Source organism: Corvus moneduloides, chromosome 5 (genome assembly GCF_009650955.1).
Source record: "Corvus moneduloides isolate bCorMon1 chromosome 5, bCorMon1.pri, whole genome shotgun sequence".
In the NCBI taxonomy this organism is placed as follows: Eukaryota; Metazoa; Chordata; class Aves; order Passeriformes; family Corvidae; genus Corvus; species Corvus moneduloides.
In genome coordinates, this window is record NC_045480.1 from 9549167 (window position 1) to 9573771 (window position 24605).

Sequence of the window (24605 nt, forward strand, 5' to 3'; positions counted from 1 at the left end):
GAGCTATAATGAAAATAGCTTGTGCTATATAGGTCTGTGCTTTCTCCTCAGTCACCTTATGTTCTCCCTGTTTCTGAGGTCTCTATGAGTTCAATGGATATCCACAAATAAAGGAAACATTTCTATTTAGAGAGAACATTTCTCATCTTGGAGATGAGCAAATGCTAAACCTGCCAAACTGTAGACGATTCTCCATAAATTACTGGCTGATGCCTAAGATTTCGTTTGTTTGCTTGATTGCTTATTTTTGTGTGTGAGTTTTATTATCTTGGTTTTTAAAATATTTTTTAAAATGAAACTTAGACCAGTATTTCAGGAAAATCAGATTGTACTGCGCTTCCTAATTTGTTTCATGATAAAAAGCATGCAAGCAATGCTGAAAGTAGCTCTTCTCTATCTAACACAAACTAACAATAAGCAATTCCTACCCCCTCCTTTAAGCCCTCCCACCTTGCTTTCCAGGGCTTGGTCCTCATGCAAACACTTCAGGATTTGATTGATAGTGTCCCAGCACAGTGGCAATTTATCTGGCACATATTTTATCCTTTGATAAAACTTGAGCCCTTTGATTTACATCATTTATGCCCAATATTCACTTTCAGATTTGCAATGCAGAGAACAAAATGGTGTAGGAGCTGATGTTTTCATGTTCTGTAGAGCTGAGAAAAAAGCTTTTCACTTTTTTGTCAGCTTGTTACAATTTCTGGGGATATCTCTGCTGTACTATATAATCCTGCAGATATCTTCTTCTTCAAATAGTCTAATTTAGAAACATTGTTGGCGGAAGATGACTCAACCTATGTTGCTTCTTCAGTTCTGAGAATTTGAAAGTGCTCTAATCTTTTTCTGAAGAGCAGTCAGATTAAAAAAGAAAAAAATTATTGAAGAACCTTACAATAACAGATAGTGCTTGTGATAAATCCAGCTGAAATTAGAATTACTGCTTATCTGGAGCCCTGAATCACCTTGTCTATTTTTCTTAGTCTAATAAGGATCTTTCAGGGTCTTCATAGTCTCCCTATATTCTTGGAGGAGTAAACTGGGCAGATTTCTGTTTACTTATGAGGTATTGATAAAGGCAGGCTGTACCACAGAGAAACCCTAATGGAATCAACCCCAAATCGGTTTAACACCAAGGTAACAAAGGGCTAAATGGTTTCCATTACTCTTTTTTTTTTTACCTTTTTGAGGAATACAATATTTTCTTGAGGTAGTCTTTCATTTCCTCAGAATCTCCAGGGAATGTCAACCTGAGATTTTTCAAATTCATTTTTCGTAGCTATTCTTGTTATGGATTTCCTATGAATCTACCTGTGCTGGAATCTCATTGCCTAAAAAATAACCTAAACCAGGAATCTCTCCCATGGGATTTAGTTCTGCAAATAGCTGAGCTGATATCTGTTAAAGCACTTCAGTGTGGGCTGTAGTTAAACACTGTGAACATGCTCATGCATCCAAATACTTGTAGGCAAGTTTTACAGGTGTTCAGTCGTGTCTGTATTTCAGGTCCTAGAGAACCTTAGTCTTGGTTTGTTTTAAGATGAATAATTCTACTAAAAGGCTGCTCACCCTTGTAGGTGAGCACTTCATCAGTGCTTTGTCAGATGGCTCAAAATCTGAGAGTCCTGTCAGTCCTCTGCATGGTGCAAGAGGAAAAAGCAGAAAGCTTGCAACAACACTGTGGTTAATGCTTGTAATTCTCTCTTCCCCTGCATTAACTAGAAATCCAGATGATGATGATAAACCATGGTGTTACATCATGAAGGACAACAGTTTGTCTTGGGCATATTGTGACATTCCAACTTGTGGTATGTAAAGGCTTTCTTAAAATCCATATTATGAATGAATGGAGATTTATTGGTAGTACAACAAGCTTTCACTGTATAATTTTGAATCTTCTACTATTCCCAGGAGCGTTGAATATTTTACTGTTTCCAGTAAACAACAGGCATCTTTTGCATTTTTTGGAGTTGTGATACAATCTGTGATTCTTGTCCTGAAATAGCAGCAGTGTCATACTACTGTTTTGGTCACAATCATGCCAATATTCCCAAATTTTCTGCTAGAACATGCAAGGTACCAGAAATGACTGATGCTTTGGTACAAATTGTCATTGTCCTGGGAGTTACAGGCCCAGAGAAGTGGGCCTCTGTGAGCAAAGAGAGGTCTATATCCTGAAGATGTACGAGACATGGTATTTAATTTGAAAACGTAAAGATTCTGGTAGTCTGATTCCATATCCCTTTTTATCTCAGCAAGCAGGGAAAGGAGGCCACCAATTCCAGACAAAGTAGATAGTTCTGCAGGTACCAAAAGACCATGTGGAAGAAGACATAAAAAAAGAAGTTTTGTGAGACCTAGGATTGTTGGGGGATCTTCGTCTCTGCCTGGATCTCATCCCTGGACAGCAGCTATATATATTGGAGAGAGTTTCTGCGGTGGAAGCCTGGTTCAGACTTGCTGGGTAGTGTCAGCAGCACACTGCTTTGCTAACAGGTAAAGTGTGACAGTGGCTCCTCACAACAAACCCAAACTGAAAAAGAAAGAAGATGAGATTATAAAAGACCAAGGTGTCAAAAGGAATTTCTGGCAATTTGAATACTCTTCATGATCTAAAAAAATGGCTTGGAGTACTATAATCTCATAAACACACATCTTGTTCCTTAAGGAGTCCCAAAGAATCCAGACACACTGACTGAAGGAATAAGGTAGGGTGAAGCAGCACATAGAATGGGGCATCACATGTGCAAGAATCTGCATGGGAATAGAAGTATTTCTCTTCTTCTTGGTTACCTTTTTGAATGTTTATGCCTGTTTTGAGATATAACAGAGATGACTATGCTCACTGCTGTGTTTTGTTCAGAAAGGCTGAGACAGCCAAGCAATGATTTATTGGAGACAATAAATTACTGTTGGTTGACACAAATAGAGTGGGCTGAGCTTTACAAAGGGCCACATGGAAGAACTAAACTGTCAAACTTCTGATGCTGATTTTCTTGAGAGATTTTTTTTCTCCTGTGGGACACTGGAGAAAATATTGATTAAAGGATGTGCTTACTTTATTCTAAATACTTAATTTTCTACAAATGTTCAACACTTTCCCTGATTTCAGTTTGATCACATTGAAGGGAAAAATATTACATCATTTGATACCCATTGTTCCTTTGCATAGTAAAGAAGCCAAGAGAAACAGAGAACCTTGTGCCAGAATATAGACACTGATAGCTTGTAGAGCTAATAATACCACTGTGAATGCTGTACTGAAGCATTTGTAGCTCAAGCCACAATGCATTTGTTTTTCAAATGTTGTGAAATAGCTACTAACTTTGGCAGCTGTTCAGGACATTTCCACCCACTTCCAGCTGGTCGTTTGGTACGTACAGATTTTCCATAATTACTGCATTGTAATTTGTGCTCTTCTGTTTGTTTAGGACCTCTGGTAGTCACAATTCCAACTGTTTTCCACTAGGCGACAATAGATACCTGTGCAGCTCAATTATTTCTTACTTATTTTCTGTAACCCCTCCTGTTTTCTTTCTTTTCCTGAATGAACCATCTGTACGTCATAGTAGAACCACTCAGTGCTTCTAAAATTATTCCAAATACTGTTCCAGAAAGTGAACTTCCCCTGTTTTACAAGCCCAAACTTTGATTTTCAAGGAGGTTGATTTACTATTGCAAAAACACTGAGAAAATCATGGCCTTACATATTGATTGAAGAACATTTTATTGTCTTATTATATTCCAGTAATACAGAATGAACTTTGCCCTTTCCTTTGTTAACCTTAAGCATAGTTCTTGTAACAGGGTCGCTGCTGTCTCTCTGCATTGCAGTTGGCTAGAATCTCTTTCCTCTGAGTCCATGGCTGCTGGTCATTGTTGTGCACTCAGTACTGGGGGAGGCTCTGTGGTGTTTTTGCACCCGATGGGCACAGAAATGCAACCAGGGAAACTGCAATGATGCAAACCACTCTGCATCTGTGCATGATCTGTGACACCAGATATTTTCTTCTCCTGCACTCAATAACAAAACATAGGAGTCCTTCAGTGTTGAAGACACTTGCTAACTAAATTCACTGTAGACTTATGCAGATGCAGATTGAATTGGCTTTAGAACGAGAGTGAAATGTGAATTTTGTTCCTTTCAAAACTAGAGATTATATTGCCTTTTTTAAACATTTCCTGATTATTCCCAAATGTCCCTTACTTCCCAGTTGCTGTACTGGTTCTTAATAGCTTTCTTTCCTAGGACACTGGATATCAGAGGACTGTGGTCTTAAAGTAAAAAATTGATAGTTGGAAAAGATGGTGCGAATTGCAAATACTGTGTTCTCCTCTGGCTGTGGAGTTTCCCTTTAAATCTGTATGCTGGTGGGACTTCGCCAGGTTGCTTTTAATTCTGGACAACAGATTTAACATAGATCAAACTAATCTCAGAGCAGAACTGGTGATATCTTTTAGGTGGAAGCTGCCCAGATGTTCCTGAGTTGTCAATGTACCAGCACCTTTAAGTCTTGGCCAATGCCTGTAATTATTTTTAGCAGACTGGTTTCCCAGAGAACCAAGATATCCACCACTGACTCATCTTTTGATATATATATTTGATCTTTTGATCCCTCAGTTCCTTCTGAGAAGCTTTTGTACTTATTGGCAAAGCTGAGTTTAAGTTAACTCAGTTAAATTTCTGGAAGAGGTGCTTACACCCCCCAAAGATGCTTGTTAGCCAAACAGCAGCTGGGCAGCAGTGCCTGTGCTGGCCTTTTCCTTCTTTCAAGAAGCAGCAGCCTTTAATTAGGCTAATCAGGACCCACAGAGCTCGGGGCTCACTGTAACATTTGTTATCTTTTTCCTTGCCCTCAGTAAGCAGGAAGCTGGGGAAAGAGGTAAAGGCATTATGAGAGGGTAAACAATGGACATGGTGGGAGGCTGGGGTTATAATGGTTCATAGGATACCCAGCCATTGGAAAATCAGCTGCATTTGTCCTGCTAATCACAGAACTGCTTATTCTCTCTTTTGTATTACAGTCCACTAAAATCCACTATTAGAGTAGTTCTGGGTCAACAAATATTTAATAAAACGACTGATGTAACACAGACTTTTGAAATAGAGAAATACATCTTGCATCCTCAGTATTCCGTGTTCAATCCTACCGAACATGATATTGGTGAGTATTTTTGTTCAGACAGTTTTATTTTCCATTTACTTGACCTAGTTTCAAGTTTAGTTGGTCTGTTAAAAACTGCCTTTATAGTGGAAAAATCATAGGTACTATAGAGGCTTTTGAATGCAGAGGGCTCTTAGTTCTACCAGAGTTATAACAGCATCTGAAAGCTAGACAAATTCAGATGAAAAATAAATTGCAAATTTTAAATAATTATGATAATTAGCCTTTGGAGCAATTTACCTAGATGTGTGGCAGATTCATCTTCACTTCAAGTCTTTGTGAGATTAGGCATTTTTTCAACTGAACCAGAAGCTGTAGGCTTGATGCAGGAATTACTTGGTAAAATTCTATTGTCTGTATTGTATAAAGGATCTGACTAGATGAATATAATAACCCCATCTGCTCTGAAAATCTATGGTACTAAGAATCATTTTTTACACTGAGATAGATTTAAAAATCAGCTGTCTTATCAGTCAGAAGTTAAATGCCCTTCTGATTGACCTTATAATATTAGTCAGAATGACAATGGAACAGCAACTTCTTATTTTCAAATCTGCTCTTGTGAAAGTTGTCACGTCACCTCAGGGCATCAAGCTGTGTGAGCACTTTGTCTGTGAGACTATTTAATAGCCTGACATTGGGAATATTTTAGGTCAGGCTTTTTTTGCTCCCAGATGGTGAGTATTTTCTACTCTATAGCAAAAAGCATTCAAGTTCTGTGTTGGTGGGAGCTCTGTCACAGTGTACCAGGAGACAAACTAGATAAGGCATTACTCTGCTCTGAAATATCCTGGTGAAAACCACGCATGATGCTTTGAGATCTCATAGCTTTTTTAATTACTCTGAAATTAGGTAGGCATGCCTCACCAGTGTGCTATGTCCAAATCCAGGGAGAGCTGAACATGGAGTGCCAAAGACAAGCCCAATTGCAAGAATAAACAAGAAGGCAGAAACTGTGTTGGGGGAGGAAGATGCAAGGGCTTCTTCTGTCCAGTCAGTGATTTCTACTGATGCAATAGAAGAGTTGTTTCCTGCTGAAAATAATTTTTTAAAGGAAACAACTATCACATGAGTGTTTGCTAGGAAATTTGAGGGATTCAGAAGCAGGCAGAGTTAGCAGGGAAGAGGAGCAAGGTGAGGAAGAGCAAGCTGCTGAGTGTGGGAGCAAGGTTTGTGTGGGCTTCTCAGGCTGTGAGATACTGCTTCTGTGTTCCACTAAGGCCAAAGCCTGTAGCTGGTAGAGAAATAAGACTATCCAGTGACATCACTTGCTTTCCACACAGCTGTGCTCACAAAACCTTGAGCTTCCAAGAGGCCTGATGAGAAGGTTTAATAGGTGTGTCCACATTACCACAGCTCTGTTCTCTTTGAGTGGTGTGGCAAAACCAACATGCTGTCCTTGTTGCACCCACTACAAAGCTCCCTTAGCTGATTTACAGCCAAATGAAAGAGATTTGCTACAGGGAAACCAATTTTTGAAATCTTTCAGTATCAATCTCATGATGCTGCACAGCTTCATATTTATGCTGTTCTCAGCCCCGTGGCTGGTTAGTAAAGATTGTGTAGGTTATGTAACAGTTTGTAGCTTTAAGAAGCTTGGTTTTGAAATGTCCTGAGGTTTTATTCCTTAATTTTAAAGATCTTGAATTTTGCTGAACTCAGTGTTAACAGGACACGAAATATAGCAGCTCTTGGAGTAATTAATTTTTTAAATGGAATTGGAATTAGGCCAGTGGCCAAGCTTTCAGAAGCAGTGAGTATTTGCACATCCCACTTATTTCAGCTGAAAGTTGGGGATATGTCACTGTTATTTAACTATAAGGTGGGAGGAGACACATGTATTTTCTATCTTCCCCCTTCTCTACAGAGGCAGTGAAGCAAAATCTGCTCAGTGAGCATAGCATAAAATAAATATTCCCACAAGGGGAGTAGCTGAATGTTTCAGCCTTCAATTTGCTGTGAAATCAGGTGCTGTTGAGATGAGTCTGTCTGTCTTTGATTGAAATATCTTAATTAAGAGAGGCTTAGGGGATAATTAAATTTGTATCTGAGACCCACTACTGCCAATCCCAATAAAGAAAGGGAACAGTCACTTTCTTCCTCCTGTGTTTTCTGTTTTTCTGTTCTGCAGCTTTGATTAAGCTGAAGAAGAATGGCCAACGTTGTGCTGTCAAGTCCCAGTTTGTTCAGCCCATCTGCCTGCCAGAAAGTGATACTATTTTCCCTGACCTGTTGAAATGTCAGATTTCTGGATGGGGACACAAGCATGAGAGTGAGTGAAACGAGAGCTGTTGTCGATAGAAAAAAGTGATGATAATAAAAATATAATGCTCAAGTATACGTTATACAGCTGAGAGTTTGGTAAAATACTTTGCAAGGGACTTCTGGTGGGATTCTTTTTACCTACCTTTAGTGTTTGCAACATTTACATCTGAAATAGTCATCCTGAACTTCCTTTATAGTCCTTGGAATCTGGGGTGTGGTTCCCTTTACCAAATATTTGCACCAATTTTTGGATGGGATGAGCTATGAACTAGATAGATTACATGGACTGGGAGGGGAGAAAGTAGCTGATTGTAGTGCCAACATGTGGCACCTTAGTAAAATGTATCCTACCCCTGATTTCTCCAGGTAGGCAACCAAGACTGCAAACCAAATACAACCAATTTACTAGTGAGTGATGGAAGGGATTTTTAGCTTCACCATCAAGAAATTTTGAAAACGTCGATAGGAGAGGGCCAGATAGACTTTGGGCTAAGAAGTGCTTACACTCAGCTTGAGAAAGGTGGAAAAGATCATCCCATCCTTTTAGAGGAGGAATTTAGGATTATGAGGCTGGACCATGCTGCTTCAATGTTGAGATAGCAAAGACATATGTAGGTAGATGAGAAGGATTGAGGAGCTGGCTTGACATTTTCATGAGACATGTAGTATGAGCAAATGTCCTGGTCTAAACATGTAGTCTAAAGACAAAAAGAAGTAACGGAGTTTTCAATAAATGGATGATTTATTGTCAGTCTGGAAAGAGGTGAGGACAGGAGTGCTGGGCTACTGTTCCTGAGTCTCTAGAAAATGAGAGAACCCAAAGTGGATTAATGGCTGGACATTGCAATACTGTTATTTTAAGAGGCATGGAGTCTGACTGGAGGATCAGAGAGTGGTCACTATAAAAATTATTATATTTTAAAGATGTCCAAAACATGAATATTTATTGTGTGTTAAATGTGTTGTATTGTGCTTTGTGTTTTCATGTTATGCTCATGAAATTCTATAAAAATGACTTTCTTTTCCTCTTGGAATTTTTTAAAGATATATCTGGTTATTCAGATGTCCTGCAAGAAACACTGGTTCCACTTATTCCTGAGGAGAAGTGCAGAAGTTCTGAAATTTATGGAACAGAAATCACAGAAAATATGTTCTGTGCTGGCTACTTTGATAGCAAATCCGATGCTTGTCAGGTAATGCTGGGTGTCGTGTCTAGGCAGGTGATAGAAATGTATTTTATTCAGAATGTTGCAGTGTTACAATTCTTACTTTTGATTTTATAGTGTCCCTAAAGAAAAGAACCTTATGTGACTGCTTCCACCTTCATTTTTTTATCATGTTCCATGTCAATTAAGATCTACAGAAGGGCTCCAGGGTATTATATTCCTCCTACCTTCACATAAGGCAGTGGCTGTGCACTGGAGAGCGTGTTGTTCTAGCTCCTGGGTGAGCCTGCAGGTGGTGGCAATGGATTGCTGCCCAGCTGACAGGGATGTGCTGGCAGGAGAAGCAGCATGAACCTGTGTGGGGCCAAATCCCAGAGCTCCTGTCTCTTGCCTGAGGGAAAATAAGGACACCTGGGTAGGAGGTGAGGAGCAGTGGTGAGGTTTGGAGGAAGGAGCTGAGGTTTCTACAGTGGAAGTGACTGAATGGTGTAGAATGTCAGTCAGTTGGAAACTATGTTATGTAACCTCAGTCTATCACGGAATGACCTCATGCTCTTACTACTTTGAATTATGTCACACCTCAGTTCTGAATAAGGATGCAGAATTGTGGTGATAGATGAGACTTCTTAAAATGAAGGATCAGATTATTCCTTACATAAAACTTCAGATTTTATCTACAGTTCATTTTGAAGGAGGAGAGTTGTGCTCTATTAGCATAAAGTCATGAAAAGGCAGCACATAGCTAATAGCTGGCAGTGTAAGTGGAGCAAGGAATATCATGTATACTGTGTGCTGGAAGCCCTGTAGAGGTCATAAACATATCCAAAGAAAGTTGTCAAAGTGAAATGGCAGCAGCCAGCAGTGGCTCAAGGCCAGGGCTGAGGCTGAGGCTGCAAGTGTTCACAGTAGCCAGAGGGATGGAAACTACCCTGCCTGCCCAGCTCCCCTTGCCTTTCCCAGGAAGTGCAAATGCAAGAGACAGCATTACAGTGGATTGTCTCTCCTTGCCCTGGCAAAACAGAGATCAGGGATGAGAGGCAGAAAAGAAAGTGGAGGGAAGGAGAAAGGAGCTGCACAAAGACAAGTGGTCTGGAGAGAACTGCAAAGTCTGAGAAACGGCAATTGAGAGTCTCAGATGTTGCTGAAGAACGGTGCTCATGACATGAAAACATTATTAGCAAATCAATAATTCATTTTCCCCTATTGTCAGACTTGTAGTGTAGTCTGAGGAGAAATAATGTAGATCTCTTAATGCAACAACAGATGCAGATGACCTCTGGGTTTTCTTAATGTACACTTAGGATATTAACCTGTAAACCATCTGTTATGTATAAAAATACTCCAAGATCAGGAAACTTCAAACAGACGATGTGTTTTCCTTGATTATTTTTAAAAGATTTTCTTGGAAACTTTTTAAAATCAGTGCACTGATGCCAAAATTGCAATCAATTACACTAGTTGTGAAAAATAAGCAAACAAGCAAGACTTCATCAGATATCCTTCACTTATCACAGAAATCTCCTTGTATAAAGGCAACATAATTTTCCTATGTATTTTGGTGGAATTTTCTTTTGAGATAAGAAAAAATATATTTCTCTTTGGTCTCAACTTAGAGTGATGGCTGCTTTCACTAGTACCATTTACTAAGTCACATTTTTGATTTCTAACATTTTAATTTCTCTAGAAAGTCAGTCTAAGAGTATTAATAATAACCCCCCCATCCTGAATGCTTTCAAGGTTTAAAATAAGTAGAAGTGTTCCAAATTAATCTTTGCTGTAGCGTAGTTTGGGCTGCTTTTTGGTTTATGGTTTAATGACAAGGCAAATACTCAGTAGCAAATTCAAACACAGGCAAACCCTAGTATGCCACATAAAATTACAGCATCCCACAGTCACAACGTGTGTCTGTATGCAACACCTTTCTTTGAAAACTGTCATGTTGTCTGAAAGTTGCAATAAACTGCATCGAGAAACTCTCCAAATGCACCCATGTAACCCCTCCATGCAGTGCTGATATTACAAGAGTGCTAAGCCTCAAAGGCTCATTCACTTCCTTTGAAAATGATCTAAATCAACCATACTTTTCAGTAGATGTCTGAAGCTAAAAGCATTTCATATTTTTAAACAAAATCTGGTATTTTGATACTTTTGTTTAATGTGTAATTAAAAGAATCCACCATTTTATTAGTGTGACTAAAAATGCTTTCTACAATGAAACTTCAGTAAACTGCTGCTTCCTTTTTTTTTTTTTAAGTTTAAATCTCACGTGCAAACATTCCTATTTTAGTGTTTTGCCAAACTGATCTTCTTCTGACTGCTTTCTATCAAATTAGATAATCTTTACTTACTTTTAATGCAGGGAGATTCTGGTGGACCTCTGGCCTGTGAGAAAAATGACATCTCTTACCTCTATGGAATTATCAGCTGGGGAGATGGCTGTGGCAGAGTCAACAAACCTGGAGTATATACAAGAGTGACAAACTATGTAAAGTGGATTAATGAGAAAATAGCCCCCCGAAAAACTAGTTGAACAATTAAATATGCTAACATTTGAAGCAGGGTTCAGGAGTCTTTTGGTTTTATTGAAATGGCATAAATATTTTATTATAAGCTGGTATGAAAACTGTCATGGTAATTCTCAGCAATTCCAAGCCAGACCACCAAAAGCAGGCCTGCTCTGGCTGATGTCAGCTCAGCAGCCTTGATCTAGCATTCTAGGGCTGTGGATTGCTCAACATACATGACTGTCTTTATTTGTCTTAATAAAAAACCCCAAACGTGTCAAGACAGTACACGAAAATCTACAACTCTCTGTCTGCTTGGTGGATTACATAAAAAGTGATTTGATGTATTTTGCAGTTTCTGTTGGAGCTGTCATCCCCCAAACCAACCTGTAACAACACTGTCCTTGTATTATCAGTTGAAATAAAAAAATAAACAAGAGGATCAAAAATGAAATTCCCTCTCCCTGAGAAACGATCTCTTGAAGCTCAGGTCAAGAGACACCAAGAGAACAACGTAGGTAAAGCTGCTACTCAGCTATCTGCAACAAACCAGTTCTGGGGAAAGAAACCAGAGGGTTTAGGTTTTGTTTCAACCAAACATGTAAGCATATTTTTATATAAACATATTTCTATGTTCCACTGATGTAAAACCAGGAATGTGCCTCAGAGCTCTGCTGAATCTGGTATGCAATTTTCCAGCAAGGTTAATGCAACACCTCCTGTGAGCTCAAAGTTTTTCCCTGAAAAATGTTGGAAGTTGGAGCAGCTGATTTAGGTTGCTGCAGCCAGGACCTTTTGCAGACTGTGATCTGCTCCTTGCCCTGAGGATAGCAATGGAAATACTCACCTTGATGATAAATCTCTAAACGTTTCTTTAATTTGACAGTGTTTTGAAGATGTCTTAGATTTTGTACTAACAAGTTGTTCAACTATTTAGATAATTCAGAAAGAAGGTTTCTTGTAACAGATTTTTCAACTGGATGGCTGGGGTGCAACTTGACATTTTCCTTGGGGATCTGGTGATATCACAAACCCCTGGCTTTACTGTCATGGTCTATGGAATTGTTATGGGAACAATCAAAGAAATTATTACAGTATACAGCTGTTTAGAGGCTGTGGACTCAGCTGTATTAGCAAAAACAGGCAGAAAACTACTTAACAGAAAAAAAGTCTGACAAAGAATGGAAAATTCTTTTTTTTTTTTCCTATTACAGGGAACCTTTAGCCACGTCAGATATGTACATTTGAAGTGTTGATGTTAAATGTATTTCTTCCCTGGCAGTGAACATTTATGATCTCTCTTAAGGGTTCCAAGCAAAGTTGCATTTTAAGATAATAAAATTTTAAAGTGGTGCCTAGATATTCAGATGTGTTTTTTGTTTTATAGTACTGGAAGTGTCCTCATGGATTTCTTAGTAGTGGTGAATGTTATCTGCAGTTAAAAGAGACTTTTAAAGGAAAAATAACCAAAACCTGAATCTGTGTAGGTACAAATATACAACAATGCTAATCTAGATAAATGATGTAAACTGTTTAATAAAAACATTTACCCTCTGTTTCTTGGACTTAGTCTGTTATGTATAAAGGAAAAAGTCTTTGAATCCCTCTGTAGGTTGTTCTATAGGTTGAGAGCTGGTAGAAAGATGAAACAGCACTTAGTGCTGGAAGGCATCCGACAATCTCTCCGTTCGGGTCAATTTCAGCTGGTGGTGCTCCCAGTTTAACGCAAGTGTCACACACATTTCCAGTAGACAGATGTGAGCACCTGGACATGGTTTTTAGCTATTGATACTGGGAGTCCCTAGATCAAAGCCCTTAGTTTGTTTTTCAGAGGCACTAAACACTAGCTTTAAAAACTGATATTCACCTCTGGGATCTTGATTTCAAAACAAACTGAAGACTCTTGTTGTCTGACTCTGCCTCCCTGGCCATTTGCAGTACGAGTCTGGCTTGCTTAGTGCCCTGAAATGAATGTGACCATATAACAGGACTAACTGTACCTGCTGCTGAAAGACAAGTACTGCATCAGCAGGAAGGAACTATTTACTCTTCTTTGGAAGGGATTCATCAGGAACAGGTTTCCACTCAAGATGGAGCCATTCTGAATGTCTGTATCTGTTCTGTGACTTCAGTTTCACTTTGAAATTGATATCCATCCACACTATGCACAGTTTTGATCTTGCAGTTTTGTGTTTTATATATTCTCTTGGTCTTCTCTTGCAGTAAAGAAGGTGGCTGTTTGATAAGAAAGGTGTTAGACTGTTGTTTCTGACAGTTTGTGCAGAGCTTTTTTAGCTGTTCTGTTTTCAAAATCTATGCTGCTTGTATCAGTACACAGCAACACCAGTACAAGCAATAACACACTTTTAAAGAATATATTGAATGGTCTGTTTTCTGCTCTAAAGGTCTAAATGAAAAATCTCCACCTGATACTAATTTGAATACTTTGAATGCATTGAAATTAATTTGTGGCTTTCAAAGCAGCCTGTTTGTCCACTGTTACTGCATTGATTCGGTGGAACTAAATGAAAATCATTTGAGCATCAGCTGTGTGGTGATGTATTATAGTGTATATAATACAACTGTATTATAAATGCAGAGTAGGGGTGGCAAGGAGATGTCCAGGTTATGTGAGATATCCTGACCTCTCACAGCCTGACACCAGTCACATTCCTATGGTGCGCTCCAGCATCTGCCTCCAGCCTTTCTGTTGAGCATCATCACCCCATGGAAACTAATTCTCCATATTTTTCACTCCCTTTAAGTGATTTTTTCTTTGTTAAAATGAAAACCCAACTCAAATGTACTAGTGAAATTTTATCTGATGTTTTTCCTAACTCCATATTGAAACTGAATTAGAATGCAAAGCCAGTTGAACAAACACTTCCCTAATTCATTATGAAACACACTTAAAAGATGGTTTTATTAAATTGTATGTTATTCCATGCAAACTGACCAATCCAAAGGAAAGAAATAAATACAAACATCTAAAAAACCCCCTTCTATTATGCTACTGAAACAAAAATGTGCTGTAGGGCTGTTTAAAAAAAACCTGAAGAACTAATTACCATCAAATAAGATGCAGCAGGAGTATTTTTGGAATAATGGACTCTAATTAGTCCATTGCTGGTGGAAATAAATCTGAGGACATCATTAACACATCTTATTCCATTAATTGTAGCTGCTCTGGGTTTGGTGTAAGCGGGTTGTTATCTCGTGACAGTTGCATTGCAAAGAAGGAAAAAAAAAAGCGAGAAGAGTATTTTTATCTGGGGTAGTTGGCACTGTCTTCTGGGAGCCAAGGAGAGCTGTAATTATACTTCTGAAAAGTGAAAATTGGGCATTATAAGGAAGGTGCGGGGAGGGGGTGTTTCAGCTGGCCAGAGGCGGACTCCGCTCCACGAAGGAAATCCGGTGCGGGCTTTGCGGCCGCCCGGGCGTGGAGCAGGCCCTGCGGTCAGCGGCAAAGTCCGGAGCCGGATCAGGGCGGGGGTCGCGCCCGGAGCGGATCCGCCGAGGCGGCTCGCGCGGGGGTGCGGCGCTCCGCGTGCCCCGGCCCGCGCCTCGCGCTCTGACACCGTGAGGAAAAAAATAATAAAAGTAATTAATCCCCCGCCCCCCCCCCAGCCGAGAAGTAAAACATGTGAACAAAGAATTATTGAGACGGTGCCCGGACCCCTTTCCCCAGGCGGCAGGTCGGGGGCCGGGCAGTGCCGCGCTGGCCGCCCGCCCGCGCGGGGCCCTAATAAAGCTATTTTGGAAGTGACCCCTCGCGCGGCCGGAGCGCGGGGCGGGCGCAGAGAGCCGGCGCAGCTGTCCGGAATCATGACTGAAGATGACGGATTCCGTGGTGGTGGAGGGTCACGTCAAGTTGAGAGACGGAAAAAAGGTCCCTGCTCCCGGCGCCCCTTCGGCCCGCGGGGGTCCCCGACCGCCGCCCCCTTCCCGGAGGGGAGAGAGCCCGCTCTCCCCTGCCCGGCCCCGGCTAACCCTGTCCCTTTGCCTCTCGTTGCAGTGGAAGAGCAGGTGGCTGGTGCTGCGCAAGCCCTCCCCGGTGGCAGGTAAGAGGGGCTCGGCGGTGGGAACGGGGCTCGGGGTCCCGCAGCTTGCCCGGTTCCCCGGGGCGAGTGCCCGCAGAGCCCTCGGCGGGGCCATCCCAGAGCTGCGCTGCCCGGGAGCCGCGTCCGGCCTCGGGGCGAGCTCCGCTGCTGGCTAAAAACAACGGGAAAAGTGACTTTCCAAAGCACAGCCACAGGATTTGGTGCCCGTTCAAAATGCACTTTTTAATTTTTTTTTTTGTTTTTTTTTTGGGGGGGGGGGGGAACTTATTTCTTCAGGGTGATTGCTGGCTGTAAAAAAAAAAAAGCTGGCACTGTAAGCTCGGTAGTTATTTTTGATCAGTGTTTTGACAGAAAATTTCACTTCAATTTAAAAATAAAATGACATTTTGAATTAAGGAAGAAAAAAAATAAGATCGTTTCCATGTTCCTGAAGGGGAAATTGAAAACGTTACACAGAGTTGATGTTTTACTGCTGCACAGGGAAAAGTAGGCTTCAGGTTTCCCCATCTATTCCCAACAGGGAAAACATTTGGGCCCAAAAGTGTATCTTTCCAGGGCTAAATGTTGCCTACACTTAGAAAATGTGAATTGCATTGCTGCAGAATGGATTATGGCAGCTTTTCTAGGCTCTTGCTAGAAAGACTGAAGGCTTCTTACTAATTCTTTGTTAACTGAATTGTTACAGTAATTTTTTAGTGTTTTAAATACCTGTATCTCATCTGAATCTGTGAAACCTTCCTGTGCGAAGGGGCATCTGGTCCTAGAGCTGGTGGTATCTAGACCCATGAATATGGGCCTGAGTTTCTAGCCTGAGTAAGCCAAGTTTGAAAGGGTAGATGAGGGAGCCTGACTGATAATGTAGCTTATTCCTCAAAAAAACTTTTTTTATTGTAGTTAAATTAGCCAGGTTTATACAAAAAGCCCCTGGTGATTTGCTTTGCTTGGTATGCAAACCATAGTCATTCTTTCTTCAGACGCACAACTGTATTGCAGAATGTTTAAATACCGTGGTTGCAGCTGTTTTTGCTAACAGGTGCACAAAGACAATTGGGGATCCATGCAAAGCTCTGCATTAGTTAGCAGACAGTTCAGTCTTTCAGTCATTTTTCATCTGTGTGGAGATTTGGCTGTTCCTTGCCCATCTGAGAGCTGTGAGGGCACTTCAGCAGGGCTGGGAGCACCACCCCCCAATATTTATAAAATGGTGCATGGGGGTCTTTCTCTTTTGTGGTTTGTAGCTCAGCTTAAGCTGTGGATGTTGCAGCTTTGATAGTGACCATTAATTTCATCTACAGCTGAGTGTTGTGTGATAGGAAAGGAATGTAGGGGGAAGAGGGCTACTTTTGTCAGAAATGCAAAAGGTGGGAGAGGTCGCTCCCCTTCTCTTGGCCTTTGGGTTTGCTTGTGAAATGCTTGCTTTTGCCATGGGACCGTGGCACTTGAACTGCTTTCTTCCACTGCATAGTTACTGTGTAATAAACACCTCTGGGAAGAGGTTAAAAACAATCGGTGTCACAAGCAAACACTAAAAAATAAATAAAAGGTATGGCACATAATGGTTTTTAGCAATGGCTGCTGTGTAGCATTTAACTGGGAAACCTGAGCTGATGGTAACAATCTTGCAATGCAGTCGGCTCGCCCTTTAGTGGTTGGGTAATCTGTGAGCTACTGTAAGAATTTCATTTGTGGTTCAGTATGTTCTAATGAAAATACAGACAACAATAGCCTCTCAGTCTTTAGAGTCTGTAATGTGAACAGCCATCCCAGCATAGCTCCTAATGTTCAGAATTAATGAGTCAGTCCCTGCCAGACTCAGGAGAGGGTCTGAAATGCCACTGGACTTTGAGTAAAATAGGGAAGATTTATTACTGGGTTCCTTATTTCTGAGCCTGCAGATTACCCTTGAAACACCCCTTCAGTGTTTGCTCCCTGAAAACAAGGACTATCAACTACCTGGGGGTGGGCTGGGAAAAGAAATAGGAGTCTTACATTGACTTACTCAAGCTGATCCTGCAGTTGTCTAAAGCACCTTTGTATTGCAGCAGAGTGCTGAGAACTTTGTTATGGTCTATGCTCTGCCTCATCATCTCTGACAGTTTTGCTTCTTTTAGACTGTTTGCTCATGCTGGTGTACAAGGATAAATCTGAACGAGCAAAAGGGCATAAGGAGAGGAGCAGCATGACCTTAGAAGACATCTGTGGCTTGGATCCTGGGCTCTCCTATGAGGGCTTGAATCACACCCTCGCAATCATCTGTCTCTCTCAAGTTGTGATGTTGGGATTTGAGAACAAGGAAACAATGTATGCGTGGGATGTACGAATACGCTACAGTTTGGGGGAAGGTAACCTTTGTCTTCTCACACTATTTTTTTTTTTCCTCCACAGGGTAAAAAACCAAAGAAAAGTGAAGCTAAAATGCAAATAAAAAGGTACAGTTCAGGACAAGATTGTCACTCATTTGAGAGTGTTCTCCCCCTTAGATGTTAAAGCAGGTATCCCTTATGATAGGTTTTGACTACAGTACCACCCAGTACTGATGGAGAATAATGACAGCTCTTAACTTGGGGTTTTGATTTTGACGTTGACAGTGTGTAGCTTTGAAACGAAGTGATCAAACTTCTACTTCTGTTGCTACAATTGACTCAGGGATTCTGGCAATGGGACTCAGAGGGAGCCTGAATTAAGAGATCCTGAGTAGAACTTTGCCAGTTCAGGCCCAGTTTGCTGATAAAGCTCATTGCTGCTAGTGTTCCATTTCAGAAAGAGACTTCTTGCAATAAGGAGTGCAATCAGACACATTCTTTCCAACTAGCTTCACCTTTCTCCATCATTCTATTTTACTTTCTTGATTAGCGGCTCTAAAATGTACCATGGTGAACAAAGAGTGATAATGTTGGTAATCCATAGTATCTGTCTTATGTTTGTTTAGTCATAACTAGGGAAGGAGGGTAGGTGTGTGGGAGACACACATTAGCAATCTTTTTCATTTGTTACATATGCTCTGCCATCTGTTGGGTTTGTGGGCTCATTTCTTTGCAGTACATATGTAGAAAGATGGCCTGGGAATTTTACAGTAAAAATATCTAGAACTATCAGAAGTGAGATGTGTGGATGTACCTCTCAGGGCTATCAAATATGGAGCCTTGCATAACAGAAAAGGTTAGAGGGGGTTCCTGAACAGTACAAGCATGAATAGCTGGAGTAGTTGGTGCACTTTGATGATACAGCTCTATAGTCTTCCAGTGCTATTTTTTTTTTTTTTTTGAACTAGGTTTGGGATCTATATATAACATAGACTTGTCCTAAAAGCTGAAGGAGTATTTGAATATGACAGAGTAGGTCTGTTTTTTATGGTCTTGCATTGATGCAGTCCTGGAGTAACCTCAGTCCGGCTGTGACAATTATGGTTGTGATTGGAGGACATGCAAAAGCAGGGAAGAGGTTTTTTTTCATGGAAAGATGTGAATGAGTAGGAATAGAGCCTACTGGGTTATGACATGTCCAGCCATGGAGTAAAGGTGAAGTGGGAGAGGTGGTGTGTGGAGGTGAAGAAATGCAGAAGAAAACAAGAATAATTGGTTGAACTGGCAATAATTTGTATAAAGTCAATTGCAGAAAAGCTTAGGGGAAGGAGAATAAATCAAAGAATAGAAATTTTTTTCAGAGTTTTGTCTTCCAGTGCATGTTCAGTTAGGATAATGAAGTCAAAGTGAGTCTAGTTTGAGGGGACAGAAATAGAAAAGAGAGAAGACGTAGATGAAGAGAGGATGGTGGCTGGTGTTTTTCTTAAAGTGTAGTAAGGGTGCCTTTGTGTGCCTTGAAAGTAAGGTGGCTGGATGATAAAAATAGGCTAGGGAGAGATGACCTCAGAGTCTGGGAAGCAAAAAAAAAACCAGTGAAAGGAGTTGACACTGTTCTTGAATGAGGACCACAGAATGGAGGCGTTCACACTGGAGTTCCCATTGTTTTCTCTCAGTTTTTAGGAGATGAGGTGGATGTGAATCCTGAAATGTGCTTGGGCCCACAACTTTGAGAAGTTAGCATACTGCAGCTCAGTGCATAGCTGTGAAAAGGAAAAGATGGGCTGAAGAAATGATGAATTTAAGTAGTACCTTTTGTTCAGGGATATACTCAGCTTTGTCTTCACAAAATTTTTTTTATAGATTAGGGGAAGTGAATGGCTGGGGAGAATTTTGAAGAGAACTCCAATTTACCAAAAAAGCAGTATATGGAAAAACTTCATGTTCAAATATTATTTTTCCTCTACTTTGGCTTTGTTCAGATTTGGGTATGCTGTTTTTTGACAGTGGTCTAGAATTTGAGCTGGACCTCTTTGTTTTCAGCAGCTGTTGTAGCTTGCAACCGATCGTGTGAAGAGTGAGCTCCATTCCTCATTTATGAAGTAGAAAGAATCTTGATGCTGCTTCTCCCATGGTTTAATTGCCAGCAAAATACTGGGCAGAGTTAACTGAGCAGAGGAGTCCAAATGACATTAAAGATTCCTTTCTGAGTGTTATTGACCACAATGGTTTTGCTGTCTTTTTCATAGCTTATGTTTAAGCAGATTGCGTAACAACTGCGTGCCCAAAAGGGGACATCGTGTGACTATTGATTTGCTCCCTAGCAGTGCTACTGGCAGAGCTGTAAGTAGAGCTGTGGTTAGTTAGATCTATCTCTGTCTCCTTGCACATTTCACTCGAATGACTTTGTGGCTAATTCTGCTGGAGCCTTAGGGAACTTACCAAATGCATGTCATAGATGAGGAGTTGGCTTACAGCTCGGATCGTGACTAAGAATATAGCAAGTAGTTAGATGAGAAGCAAGACTCAGACCTAGATGAAATTCGTGATGCTTGAAGAAGCATGGGCAAGAAACAAGGAAGAGTGGATGTAAGAGCTGAGAGTATCTGGAAGTTACCCTGTAGATTTCATAGGCAGGGAGCTGTTTGTGTGATCTTTGATGCATAACTAAAAGCCAAATCTATGTGCTTTCTTTCCTCCTGGAAATAGAATAGTCTCGATGCTTCCCTCTACCAAGACAAGTGTTGTTCCTTTTTTTTTTCTTGATTTGTTGTGGTTTTTGTTTTTATTTTGTTTTGTTGGTTTTTTGTTTTTATTTTGTTTCGTTGTTTTTATTTTTTGTCTCTGATCACAATATGAAAGAAACTAGAGCAGTAGTGGAAGTCAAAACAATTGTTTGAGAATTATATGCTTGCTCACTTAAATTGCTCCCTTTGAAACACTGAGATTTGAGCTCTTGAAATGATCCCAATAACTTATTATTCAGAATGCGTTAGTCCTGGAAGAAAATGGGAGACCAGCCTAGAACAACTGCTACTTTAGGTAAAGATACTGCAATACTGGAGTTGGGATTTGAACCTGGATTTTGTAAACTTGGATGAGATAGGTGCTCCTTTTTATTTCTCCACTGATTTAAAATTCAGGATGTGAAATGTGAAAAATTAACTGACATCTAAAAGTGTTTGTTACCTATAAATCACTCAGTTTCCTAGTAATTTTAAATGTCTGGGCATCTACCATCACCAACTCCTGAAAAAATCACAAAGGTGGAAAAATGTAATTTTCCTCATTTTACTGCTAGGGAGGAAGTGAAGCAGTTTATTAAAGGTTGCAAATGAGTCAGCGATAGAGGCCTGGTTAGAACTTGCTTAATTCTTTGAATCTTGGCTTTTGGATTCCTTGAGCACCATGTCATTTGTGTGCATGGATGTAGGAAAGGAGAGACACAGGCTAGAGGAGGAGACAGAAAGCAACCCATGTAATGATGCAAGGATCGAAGAGGTATGTGAAGTCTAGGCTGGATACTGACTAATCTGACATAGGGTTGGCATGGAAGATTTAGGAGAAATTAATGCAGCATTGCAACTTTAATAATTTGTAGCATTAAGCCAAGATATGATGGATTTTTTCCAACCCTAAACTGGCATAATAGGGAGTAATGGTCTTACAGCTACTTACCTGTGGCTATCTGGCCTCCAGGTCTTTATGGCAAACTCTCATGGTGTGGGCAGGGCTTGGTCCAAGTACCACAGCTGAACAGAATGACTTACGCAACACTTATATATCCTGTAGTAATTTTTTTTTTTCCTTATTTGAAAGTTCATAGATTTCAAGTGTTTGTAGCCCCTGGCACAAAACTAGAGAGTGGGCCTGCTACTCTGCATTTCTGCAATGACATCCTTGTCCTTGTGAAAGACCTTCCTCCCAGTGTCATGGGGCAGTGGAAGCTCTCAGATCTGCGTCGGTATGGAGCCGTCCCGAATGGATTCATCTTTGAAGGGGGTACCAGGTGCGGCTTCTGTAAGTACAAATGGAACCTGTCTTCTAAATGTTGCTTGATGCCTTTTGCAGAAGTGTAAATGCACTCTCATTTCAAGTGGAGACTGCAGAACCAGCTGTGCTACTTTGTCATACAGGCAGCCTGTTCTGAGCAGGCTTCAACCCTGGTGTTCAGTAGAAATGTGACTGTGTGGAGTCCTGGCTGAAAATCGGCCTGTGGCGCTCCAGAAGATGTTTAGTCAAAAGCTGCTATTGAACAGAGAGCAAAAATAAGGTAATGAACTTTTATGGCTTCTGTTATGCAAGAGATAAGGTAAAATGGTTTAATGTTCAGATTATTAAATTATGATTAATTATTTTGTTGTTTGCTAAGGAGAAAGTGATATGGAGCTTTGAGGTTACAGGCAGCATCGATGTTCTCGTTGTGTAAAGGCTAATTTCTAAATCCCATAGAGGACTTTTTGTTCCTAAAAGTTAGACAACTGTCTGGTCCCTTCCCTGTTAGTAGCTTTGTAACTTTATGGGGTGGGGCCGTGTGATTTTTGGGGTCAAAATGAAAGCAAGCGAGCTGAAGCTAATTTCTATATCCAAGTAGCTAAGATACACCTTTAGATGGAGAGAAATCTCTTGTTCCAATGGCCAATTTAGTACTTCTCAAATTCTCGCTTCAGATAAAATATAGAGTTTGTATGCAAGACCTGAAATGGAAAGTTAATTAATGCACAGGTATAATAACACATATCATTAGGTTTATATTCATAAGGTTTTAATTTCATGAGCAGAGTTTGAAGCCATGCTGAATTGATGATCTGTGAGTATAAGTGGGTATGCAGATTGTGAGTTTGGATGTGAAGTTGTTTGACCTGCATACTTTCTTCAATTAACAAACTGAAAAATTAGAAGATTTCAGAGTTGGTCCAAATCCAGATATATTCTTCCTGAGACTTGCATACTGTTGCTCTGCATGTTAATTCTGGTTACCATACTTCTATGGAGTGGGAAACCCAAGTTCCTGACCTTTTTCTGACCTGACAGGAAAGTGTGGCCAGGCGGGGATCGGTCTCTTCTCCCAGGCAGCAAGGAACAGGAGGAGAGGAAATGGCCTCAAGCTGTGCTAGGGGAGGTTTAGGATGGACTTTGAGAGGAATTTCTACACAGAAAGGGTTGTCAAGCTTTGAAATGGGCTGCCCAGAGAGGTGGTGGTCATCATCCCTAGAGGTGTTTAAGAAATGACTGGACGTGGCATTTAGTTGACATGGTGGTGTCCAGTCAAAGGTTGGACTCGATTATGTCAGGGGTCTTTTCCAGCCTAATTGATTCTGTGAAATGAGGAACTGTAGGTGATGGAACCTGAATTATCTGTGGTGAGTTTTCTTTTTTTTTTTTTTTCCTCCCTTAAACTTACACTAGTTTCTGGTAAGAAACAGAAAGTCATCAGTAGATCTCCTGTGTACATGCTTTTAAAAATATAATTTTTTTTTTTTTGGGTTACACGTGAATAGAATTAGGAAAGTGCTTTGGAAAGGGACCCACTACCTTGTGGATCATCCTTAAGAAATGTGTGTGTTGATAGCTGAGACTCTTCAGCTGCCACAAAAGGGTATTTTTGCCTTTCCCCCTGCATGTGTGCATTCAAAGAGAAGAACAGCATAGTCATTTTGGTACAAAATAGCCTGTCACAGTTGGAAACTTTTTACAAGTTGAAGCTGATCTTGTTAAAGGAGTTACTGCCCTTAACTAAGCAGTCAAACATATCCTCAGGCATTACAACATTTAAACATGTGTTTAGTCTAAACACTTGGTTTAATACTGCCACTATAAGAAAATGCTTTTTGAAAATAGAACCTAAAGAAAAATATAACCCTGGTTATTCTTGACAGAAGTGTGTTGGTAAAGAGAAATACCATCTTTCTTCAGGTATCTGACTCTTTTACCTCAGTCCTCTGGAATTCTTGAAGCAAACAAGTAGTGTTCAGGAAAAAAATTGATATGTTATTACAGAAGTTGTTTTCATTCCTGAACAAAAGTGCTCTCCATTACCGTGTCATGTAAGTGTAGTATAATATTATGCAGACTCTATTATTAATGTTACTTTCCTACAGGTTAAACCATATCTTTGCTCACATTCATCCTGTGGAGCTCTGAAGGCAGAGGATTAGTGAATTTAAGGTTTAAATATCATAGTAATAAATACCTAATTAAAAGGAACCAATAATTTTGTGGTTTGATTGCCTCTCCTCTCCGTAATAAAATACATGAAGCCCCAAACTGAAGCAGAGCTTTTTTGGATGTGTCTATGGTAGATCTGAGGTCTAAAAGGATATTTGTTTTAGCTTTCTGTTTCTTGCTTCCTCACAAAAATTTTCATAAATATAAAATACTTCATTATGTTCTGTTGCTTAGTACCAGTTTAGTTCAACTCCAAAGGCTTTGGTACTCAATCCAGGCAGAGGGAAACCATCTGAGATAATGCTGAGATTTCAAACATTAAATCTAGGAGCATTGTCAAGATGGTTTACTCATAAATTTATTCATAAATAGGAAGAAAAGCATTTACATTCTGAACTCCTCTTGCTCTTAACATCAAAATATTGCTAGAGATTAAAAAAATACTTTTTTCTGCTTCAGAAAGCTGCAAAGAATTTATTTTCTGGGCCAAAATTTTGTTCTCTCTGTAGCTGAAGCTTAGTCACACATACCTTTTGTAAAAAAGCAGACGTCTTGGCCTAGCAGTCAATTGAGAGGTTTACATAGAGGAACAGGCTGGAAAAAGGGAGCCTCCCACTTTCCCAAGTTCCCAGCTCAATTAGGGTGCACCAGTTAAAATGACCAGTTGCCAAGAGAATCTTCACTTGGAGGTCAGTGGGAAAAAATTCAAGTGGGCTCATAAGAGGGCACGTTAACACTGTGAGAATTCAGTCTCTCCAATGTTCAAGTGCTTCAGAATTAGCTTCCAGAGCCAGGTTTAAAGCTGCCTCATATTTTCTGACAGCATCTCCTTGAAGAAAGGAACTTGTAGGACCCTTCGTGCCCTTTGAAAGAAAAAATGCTAATTGCAAGATAAGCAGGAGTATTTCTGTGATTGTTCTGGTGTTTTGATAAAATTTGGTACTTCTTTCCTTCTTTCCTTTCTTGTTTCCACTTC

The 24605-nt window shown here is 40.3% G+C and overlaps 2 protein-coding genes across 6 annotated transcripts in view; both read left to right on the plus strand.

The window, feature by feature from the left end:
* HGFAC (HGF activator) overlaps positions 1-12665 on the plus strand; it is a 41531-nt gene extending 28866 nt beyond the window's left edge. For all 3 annotated transcript variants that reach the window (XM_032109787.1, XM_032109786.1, XM_032109788.1), the window contains 6 exons: positions 1723-1808; positions 2256-2496; positions 5026-5165; positions 7297-7437; positions 8475-8623; positions 10956-12665. In XM_032109787.1, the coding sequence (XP_031965678.1) occupies positions 1723-1808; positions 2256-2496; positions 5026-5165; positions 7297-7437; positions 8475-8623; positions 10956-11126 (928 nt within the window). In that variant the 3' untranslated portion in view covers positions 11127-12665. The remainder of the gene's footprint in view (positions 1-1722; positions 1809-2255; positions 2497-5025; positions 5166-7296; positions 7438-8474; positions 8624-10955) is intronic.
* Positions 12666-14541: 1876 nt separating this feature from the next.
* DOK7 (docking protein 7) overlaps positions 14542-24605 on the plus strand; it is a 59159-nt gene continuing 49095 nt past the window's right edge. Inside the window, exons 1-4 of one of the 3 annotated variants that reach the window (XM_032108921.1) lie at positions 14545-14989; positions 15116-15161; positions 17258-17503; positions 21281-21481. In XM_032108921.1, coding sequence (XP_031964812.1) covers positions 14936-14989; positions 15116-15161; positions 17258-17503; positions 21281-21481 — 547 coding nt within the window. In that variant the 5' untranslated portion in view covers positions 14545-14935. Of the gene's footprint in view, positions 15162-17257; positions 17504-21280; positions 21482-24605 lie in introns of all 3 variants that reach the window. The other 2 variants (XM_032108922.1, XM_032108920.1) reach the window with 2 other exon arrangements.